At 45.9% G+C, this 9,183-nt stretch overlaps 1 protein-coding gene across 1 annotated transcript; it reads left to right on the top strand.

Moving 5' to 3' along the window:
• TXN (thioredoxin) lies at positions 169-5,610 on the top strand. The gene is made up of 5 exons (XM_021381233.1): positions 169-344; positions 2,899-3,003; positions 3,558-3,617; positions 4,376-4,441; positions 5,395-5,610. The coding sequence occupies exons 1-5, from the start codon at positions 321-323 to the stop codon at positions 5,455-5,457; spliced, it is 318 nt and encodes a 105-aa protein (XP_021236908.1). The 5' UTR covers positions 169-320; the 3' UTR covers positions 5,458-5,610.

The raw sequence follows: 9,183 nt of genomic DNA, 5'->3' as shown, positions 1-9,183 counted from the left end.
CACGAAAACCGCCCCCCCACCCCGCTCCTTCCCGCGTCCTGACGCCACCCCGCCATGGCGCGGGGAGGGGCGTGGCCAAAGCGCGGGGGCGTGGCCTAGTGCTAGAGAGACTGGGCGTTTAGCGCGCATGCGCAGTGCGGCGCCTTGCGGCAGTGGGTATATAAGGACGGGGCCGAGGCGGCGGCGGCAGAGCGCTGAGGCGGCCCTGAGGCGGGGAAGCGGAGCTCGGTGCGGCAGAGCGACAGCGGCGTGCGGGAAGCGCGTGCGCGGGGACGAGGCCGTTGGCCGCCTTCTTGCCTTGCAGCCTCGGAGCCGCCGCCATGGTGAAGAGCGTGGGCAGCCTGGTGAGACCGCGGGCCGGCCCACCTCGGGCGCGGTGGCCGCGGGGCGGGGGGGCTCCGTCGCGAGGGGCGGGCTGCAGCCCGCGGGCAGGGCCAGCAGCGCGTGGCGTGCGGGGCCGCGCTCCTTTGTGTGCGTTCAGCCCCAAAGCCGCTTTTCCGTTTTCGTCTCCTCCTGGCGCGCTGAGGGAGGGGCGGTTCCGCGTCGGGTGCAGGTGGCAGTTCCAGAAGCGGTCTCCGCCAGGGAGCGGGATCCGCAGGCTGCTGTGCTGCCTGCTCTGGTTAAAAAACAAACGCTAAATCTTGAGGTGACCCTTGGCAGTCAGCTGATGGCCAGGCTAAGCCCGGTTCAAGGGCAGCTCGGTACGTATCAGAAACCATGCTTATAACCAAGATCTTGCATTAAAGCCGTCTCAGCTATGCTAGAGCAGTGGATTTCCTACAGCGCTGGTTGGTAGCCTCCATTTTGGGGTATTGATGGCTGCTGGGAATCCCTGCTGCACTGCAAACTCCCCATACCACCTGTTTTCTCTCACTAGGCCCCTGGATACTGAAACCTGTTACCAGCATGCTTCCTTGCGCTGTCCTCCGGCGTAATAATGTGTGCTGTTCTCAGCAAAATGAGGCCCTCCGTGGGCTCAGGGAGGCTCCAGCTAGATATTCGAAAGCTGTTTGAAGGCTTTTCCCCTCAGGAAGACAAGGGAAAGTATAGTTGGCAAAGTTGAGGGATCCTCTAATAACTGTGCCCACGTGGAATTAGAGCGTGAGGTGTCCCTTCTCATAACAAAGATATTTCTTTATGAAGCTTATCAATTCATAGTTATTGCAGAAGACTAGAAGTCAGGAAGGTCGGGCAGTTTTTCTGCCACTGCTGTCTTCCTTACTTCAGGGATGTAAATGATCTCTGAGGAAAAATACCAGCACTTCTCCCTTGCTGGATGTCTCAGGGGTAACGCCTTTGGACCTTGCATCTCTTCTCAGGCTGCCCACAGCAATTTTCTCTGATTCTAGAGATGACTCACAGGGCAACGCCTGGCTGCAGCCGCCCGAGAGCAGTGCTCAGATCCAGGTCTCCAGTGGTGTATGGTTTGTGATCAGCAGGAGGTACCATGTCCTCCCACTTAGCCCTTGTTCTGTGCAATACTGTCCCGAGACGTGGCTGTATGACCAGTGCATCCCTGGGATTGGCTTCCTCTTGCAGGATACAGCAATTAGTCAGCTGGACTGATGAAATAAGAGTAAGGAAAGTGGTCTAATTGGCAGATGCAGGACATAGAGTTTAATATTAATCTGTTACAATGCAGAGGTGTGAGAATATATGCCCAAAAATCAGGGATTTGGAGGTGGGAGTGAGACTCCACTAAGGACCTTGTGGTTTTAAGTAACTGCTGGGAGCAGGTAGCATGGACTACTGTGTATGTTAGCACTGAACTTTGTTGGAGGCGAGGTTGTACTTTAGAGATTGGAATGCAGGGGTACATCCTCCTTTAGCAAAGGAGCAGAGAAAATGTGGAAAGATAGAACTTCCTGCTCCCAACCCTCAGACTGAGAGCAGGTGGTATGGGGTGCTGGCTGCTGGTCTCATAGCAAATAGGCTCAATGACTATCCATAGTGCAAGGATGGAAGAGCTCAGCATATGGAGGTTGCGTGTCTGAGGACAGCTGCATCAGGAGTTTGAGACACCTTCAATGGGAAGCTGTGATGCCAGACAATATTTGGAGTTACAGCATGTTAGGAACACTTTCACTTTGCCTACGTGCTGGATCTGCACCCTCTGCTTGCTCTGCCTGAGATACTTGTTGGCTTTCTAGCATGCAAATATTTCTTGCCTTCAATGTCTTACACTTCTGCTAAACCATTTGCTCTTTGAAAACAGTGGCACTTAAGGAGCTCTGAAATGCAAAGCACACTGTCCAGAAATATCTCTTGTAATAAAGTGCAACAGATCTTTCTGTTAACCTGAAGTGTTGTTACTGGTAAAATCTGTGTAGTGTTGTTTTGACTACTGAAGTTACACTCCAATTTACTTGGTGAAATAAATAAAATATTTATATGATGAAGCTGTTGCTTTAGAAAACATGCTGTGGGGTAAACCACACAACATCTTGATTCTAACCATTGATTGGAAAAGGTATCAAACTAGAATAGCCTGCAGAAGTTTCTCCTCATATTCTGTGGAGAAAAGTCCTAGATGAAAATAGATGTCTTCCCATCAAGTTGCACACGAGAACTGAATGTTAAAGACTGTCAGGATCACATTAAAAGTGTAACACTACTCCATCTAGCTTACAGTCTCAGCTCATACTAACTTCTAGCTAAACTTCCACAATCCAGTGACTGAGTGTTGTGGTATTTCCTAATTGAGGCATCAGAAGATGCTGGTGGATGCTAGCACTGATGGAAGCGATTCACAGGAGCACATGCATCATTTTATGAATAACTAACTTTGAGTAAAGGTGGTGTGTGAAGGCTGAGAGAAAGCTAACTTGGGGGTTAGTCAGAACCATTTGCAAAGAAGGGGGGAAGTCTTTAATGTGTTCATTTTTTTTTTCTTTACAGGCCGAATTTGAGGCAGAACTGAAGTCTGCTGGTGACAAGCTTGTAGTAGTTGATTTCTCTGCCGCATGGTGTGGACCATGCAAAATGATCAAGCCATTTTTCCATGTAAGTAGCCTTTGTTTTTCACGGTAACTGTAAGTATATGCAAATACTTTTGTGCAACTTGTCAGTTAATATGGAGGAAACCTTTGTCAGTGGGGTGGGTGGTATTTTCTTGAAGGAGAAACTTTAGAAGTATATCCTTGGTAACTATTGAGTAAAATGCTTGTATACACACCAGGGAACTGACACTGTTGCATTTTGGCTGTCTCAGTGCTCTCATGCATCTGTCTGTGGGCACCTAACTGTTGCATTTCCCTCAAGAACTGGCGAAAGAGGAGTTGAAACAATGTGTGTACACTGGCTCTGATCTTTAAAACTGCATTCAGATGAGCTGTAGCATCGTTCTGTGGTCAAATGGAGCCGATAAGGGAAGGAGAGGCCTTTTCCCCCAGCTTCCAGGGGTTGGAGCAGAAAACTAAATTTCTGGTCAGTAAAGTAGCTGCTTCGAGGTAATGTGTCAGGTCTCACAGCACCAGGGTTACAGTTTCTATGAATGCATCCTTTTAAGAACTAGATTTCTTGGAGCAATAACTACTTAATTTCATTTTTCATTCTAGAGTTTGTGTGACAAGTTTGGTGATGTGGTGTTCATTGAAATTGATGTGGATGATGCCCAGGTAAGGTCTAAGGGTAGTGCTGAGGAACAGTAGCTTGGGAGAATCACAGAAGCGGCATTGACTGTCCGTGTCTTTGTTGAAACAAAATGAAATAGTTGCTAGGTGCCTGTGCAGGAAAGAATGAACTTTTAGAATATATCAGAAGAACAAACTGCTTTTGTTATCTGCACTGTCTAACCCTTATGGCATGCATGAGACAACTTGGGAACCCTGGTACTCTGTGCTTTGGGAGGGAGTCTCAAAGGCTTTAATCTGTTTTGATGCAATCTCCCCTAAAACTAATAGCTCACAACTACAGGACTCTCTGGTCTCACCACTGCCCTTGGCATTGTTTTCTCTTTCATGTTTTGAATCAAGTGCAATAAGATGTATGCTCTATAGTGATCTCAGCAATGTGGAATGAGTACTTGAACAATTTCAGGTTGAAACAGCAGGGTTGCTGTAGTGCTCTTGAGTCTTAAAAATAGTGTTCTGTTTTAATGCAGAGGCCTCTTTTCTTTCTTTCTCCGAACACAGAGTATGGATGCAGTAAATGTGCTCTTATTATTATATGAATTAGATGCTGAAAGGAGGATCTCTTAAATTAAGGAACATGTTGACATTGCACTCTTTGCAGTACTGGACTAGAAGAGATGCTTTTGCTTCATTTTGAACAGTAATGACTTTGTCCTCCTTCCTAATCAAAAGGAAAACAGTGGGTTCTAAATTTGATGTCCTTCAGACATGCACAGCTGAGGACTGTTTTCTGTCTCTTCCAGGATGTTGCTACACACTGTGATGTGAAGTGCATGCCAACATTCCAGTTCTACAAGAATGGAAAAAAGGTAGGCTTTTTTTTGGAGCTTATTTTCCTGGAAGAGGCAGGCTAGGCCACATGGCTTGCTTTCTCTTAATAATGTATCTGGGTCACAGCTGGCATTGGGACACTTCTGAGAGCAATCCAGTTAATCTTAGTGCTACAGGAAATGTAGCATGGACCAGCTGCTAACTGATGAAGCAAACTCTATTAATTAGACCTAGTGAACTAAGTCTTAGAGGTCAGTCTTATGGGTGGATCTTCATGAGAAATTAGTGAGGTTAAGTGTGCAAGTCTGTCTTAATGCTCTGCTTTTACTGATCTCAGTTAGCATTCATTCTCTGGATGCAGTTCATGTTGAAGCAGACACCTGACTGTATATGTGGAATCCCACTGTGACATCAGTCTCTAATCTGAATATACTCACATCTGAAACCACTGCTTGAGTGTTTTCACGCAGGCTGTGCAGCCTATGGAGGGAGCCCATGTAATGTTGCAGGGCTGAATGGAGCCCCGTTGCATGATCTGCTGTGAGCTGGATAGGTGGGATACAGAGCAGGCTCAGGGACAGGTTGCTCCAAGCAATCCTCTCAGAGCTTGATAGGAAAGGGTCCAGAGCAACCCGATGTATGTTTTAGTTACCGCTTCTAGGAGGTGACCTCCAGAATCCCTTTAAGCTGTAGTTTTGAGTCTTACACGTGGCTGGTTCAGGGTCAATTTATTTTTCCCTTGTCTTTTTTTTTTTGTGTGTGTGTAGAGGGCTCTAAGCATCGTGGTCTGAAAGTGATTCTTGAGATGCTGGCACTGATTTTTCACTTGAATGAGAAATGAATAACTTAATCTCTGCAAGATACTTCTCATTTTGGGGCTGAAGAAATCTTAGTGGTTGCGGAGTTAAATAAACCCACATCTCTGCATGTTATGCAACTAGATACTATGTAGCATTGAATGCAGCAATTCTGAAAACTGTTCTCTTTGCAGGTGCAGGAATTCTCTGGGGCCAATAAAGAGAAGCTGGAAGAGACCATTAAAAGTCTAGTCTAATCTCCAGCCTTGGAGACATTGGAGCATGTCTGGATCGGCTAAATTATAGCCCGTAATTTTCTACTTTAAAAAAAAATCCAACCATTTAACCTAGCTTGGTGGAAACTCTCCTCTGATCAATGTAAATGAGTTCAATAAAATGTAAATTCTTCACTTGTGGTCATTGCCTCATTTTTGAATGAAAATGTGAGCACATTGCTAATGTCACTGAGATGCTATGTTTTGCTGTGTTAAAGGAATGCTGTCCGGATGCAAGATCTCTTGTCAAATGCAAAAATCTAATACCAGGTTTTTGCTGAGAATGGAAAATTAAGTGTTGGAAAGGACAGCGATGACAATTGGCTTAGAAGTCTGGCACCTTACTTGCCAGGTAGCCAGCCACCAGTCTGTTATCTGAAGAGCAGCAGGGCAGCTTGCAGGTACAGAGAGATGAGCTTGGAGCTGCAGAAAACAAGAGGTCACTGGTAGGGATGGGTTCTCAAAATCTAAGCTTCATACTAGAAATTAAGACTGTTGGTGTAGTAAAACGTCGGAACATGATGTAAATTCTGCCACAAAATCATAAAAAGGTAGGAGCTGGAGGTGCTTTCTTCCCTTCTCAGTTTTGCTTTGCCATTGGTGTACAGTCTGCTTCCATTAGTAGCAGTATGCAGTCTCTGGGTTGGGCTGCTTTGTTCCACAGGCAGTAATCAAAAGACTAAAGAGGCAAAACATTCTCTTAAGCCTGAGATGTATTTGCTTGCATTCCTGTTGTCTTTACATAACTATACTATTATTGGACCATACTGGATACGTTTTGTCCAGTAAACTGGACTCTGCAGTCCTCCAGCCCTGTGTCAGGTAGTCTAGATTAATGTTTACCTGCCAGTTTCCCCATGCATTTAACTGCTGTTCCTCCTCCCCCAGATCAAAATGGTTTTCCTGCTGGCCCAGGTGTTGTCCCTTGTTAAGTGTTCAGTAAATAACGGAGCAGGGCTGTAGCAGCAGCTACACCTAATGCAACGGTTTGGAGTTACGTGAGCTGTGTTGCTCATTTTCCATCACTGATGGAAAAAGTGAGACTTCCTGCTGCATCCGTGGGCAAAGTGGAATGAGATTTTGTGGTAAGCAGCTCATGTCTGACTCAATTTTACACTCAATCACAAGTATGTGTGATTTTTCCTGGCTCACAAGGAGGGCTGGGTGACCTTCAGCGGACTGCTGTGTATTTTACCCCTATTAAAAACAAATGTTTTTTCCAATTCCAAGAAGCATCCACGCCTCTCAGCTTAGGAGAAGCCATCAGGAACTTTGGATGTAAGCTCCGCTTATACAATGAGGGTGCGCTAGATGTTTTCTGTACTGCTCTGACTCTTTCACTAAAAGCAGTGCCGCCATGTGTTAAAAGATGACTCACAGGTAAGTGGGAAACCACTATACAAAGTGGTTCCATAGATAACCTTGTGAAGAGGAAATAAAATGATACTAGAGAAGAACACGCCATTGAGATGACAGTATCTGCTAACAAGCATTGCTTTTAAGAGCAGTTCCCAGGTGGCCTGTTTATTTCCTCTGGGCAGTAGCTGGAAGCAGTAAAGAGAGATGGTCATCTTAAAAATCCCTGAACAGAAGTTAGGCCAAATTCAGTAGGAACTTCATCCTTAAGGAATAAAGAAGCGACTAAGGTCAGCAGCACCTCGTCTCTGAGGTGAGGCAAGACCAGGTAGTTAGTTATGCATTAGAGTAGGGAAGAACACAGAAATAACGCAAATTCAGATAAGAATGAGGAGAGGGATCAGCAAGGCAGCAGTGTCTTGTGCTCAAATGGGTACAAAGTAGTTCTTACAGCAAGACTTCTGTTTCCTCTGCTGCAGTATCTTCCATTTCTGAGAACTAGCATGTAAGTACAAAAACTTGCTTAGCCTTGCTTTAAAGCAGCTGTTCTTAAAGCCATCTCTAAGGAATATGCAGTGAAGAACTTGTGTGTCAGGTAACCTTTCCTATTAAAGGAACTGTCAAGTATATTCCCTTCTAAATGCTTTGTTATGCTGAAATTTGTTTGAAGTTGGGTCTATTTGTTACAGATAATGGAAAGCAAAGCCTAATGGCAATGCCTTGCTGAGGTGTAAGGAGTCTCAGTTCCTATGGCAGCAGTGCCATAGGGAGGGACATACCGCAGTTCTGGACAGCATCTCCGTGCTAGTGAGGAGCGGGGAGGGAACTGAACCAGCACAGCTGCCCCAGACTGGACAAAGGGATATCCTAAAGCAGGACAGCACATGCTTAGCACAGAGGGCTGCTACTTTAGGACTGGCTGGGCATTGTGTTGGTGGCGGTGAAGCAATTGCATTGTGCGTCACTTGTTCTATATATTTCGTATGTCTATTATTTTCCTTTCCTGTTCTGTCCTATTAAGCTGTGTTTATCTCAACCCATGAGGTTTTAACTTTCTTCCTGTTCCTGCTGTGGATGGAGGAGTGAGCACAGAGCTGTGTGGTGCTGAGCCGCCCACCAGGTTCAACCACACCACCTGAATGCGGAGGTTTCAAGTAACCTTGCTAAATCCTGGGGCATGGGCCCAGGCACGGAATTGTTCAAGTAATACTTTAGAGAGCTCTACAGGTGTGATTTGCTTGCTAAATGGCTGAGCTGTTTTTCGCTTGAAGGAGTGAGACAGCAGTATTTCCATATGCCGGAATGTAACGCAGCAGAGTTGCTCTTTCATTGGACTCGTTTAACTCACCTCTGTGAGAAGCAGGATGTGATCTGCTGTTTGCAATAACACAGCTGCTTTGATCCAGTGATCTGAGAAGATGCCTTTAAGGGGGTAACAAGACCTGGCTGACTCACTTCATCTCCATCACCAACGGAAGAAATTTGGTGCACACTGAAATAACGTTTACAGGTTCCTTCTAGGAGTCAGGAACTTATCCTTCCCTCAGGTGATGGCTGCCATCAATCATTTGGCTATAAAATGGCTGAGAGGTCTGCCTTGCTGACAAACCAGCAGAGCAAGAAGTTCTCTGCGTACCTGTTTGTGCTGCTTTCCCATCAGAGTGGATGGACTGGTCAGCAGGAAGAGAAGTACTCCTCAAGCATAGAAATTGGAGTGTGTGGCTGAGTAAGTAGGTATAATGAGAGAGGACTTCCCATTGTGAAAGGAAAGGCCAAGCCACAAGGGTTACAGTGAAGTGAGCAAGGGAACAATGAGGGTTAGACTGAAGGGATGTAGCAATATTCTGTAACCGCTGCCATGGTATGAGACTGCTGCAGTGCACTGGGGGAAGGATTATCTTAGTAACAAGTGCATTGCTTCACATCTTTTCCTCCAATACACAGCCTAACTTCAGCTCTGATTGACCTTCTGCTTTTCAATCTTTCCCAGACCTGAATTAGGTTATACTTGGGTTTCAACCTCACACACTCACAAATGATTCCGAGGAGAATATTTGAAATTACTCCAGTTCTAGTTAGTGTTCCTTCCTTAAAATTAGCTGTCTCTAGAAAGGGCAAGTGACAACTTCAATCTTTTCAGAATACACAGTATTCAAAACCTAGCCGGGCATCAGCCTCATGCTGAACGCCTTCCTGGTGGAGTTGTTCATTAATTCTATTGCTTTTTTACCTAGTTAGCACAACCCCTGAGCGGTAGTGGTGGGAGTAAAGGCTCTGAGTTTCTGAGCACCAGGTAACGTGCAGGGGTCTGACTGCTTCCACCTCTACAGCTGGTGAAGTGGGGCACAGCAT

This window comes from Numida meleagris, chromosome Z (assembly GCF_002078875.1).
Source record: "Numida meleagris isolate 19003 breed g44 Domestic line chromosome Z, NumMel1.0, whole genome shotgun sequence".
Lineage (NCBI taxonomy): Eukaryota > Metazoa > Chordata > Aves > Galliformes > Numididae > Numida > Numida meleagris.
The sequence above is the reverse complement of the archived record's forward strand: the minus strand, read 5'-3'. Positions and strand labels throughout refer to the sequence as shown.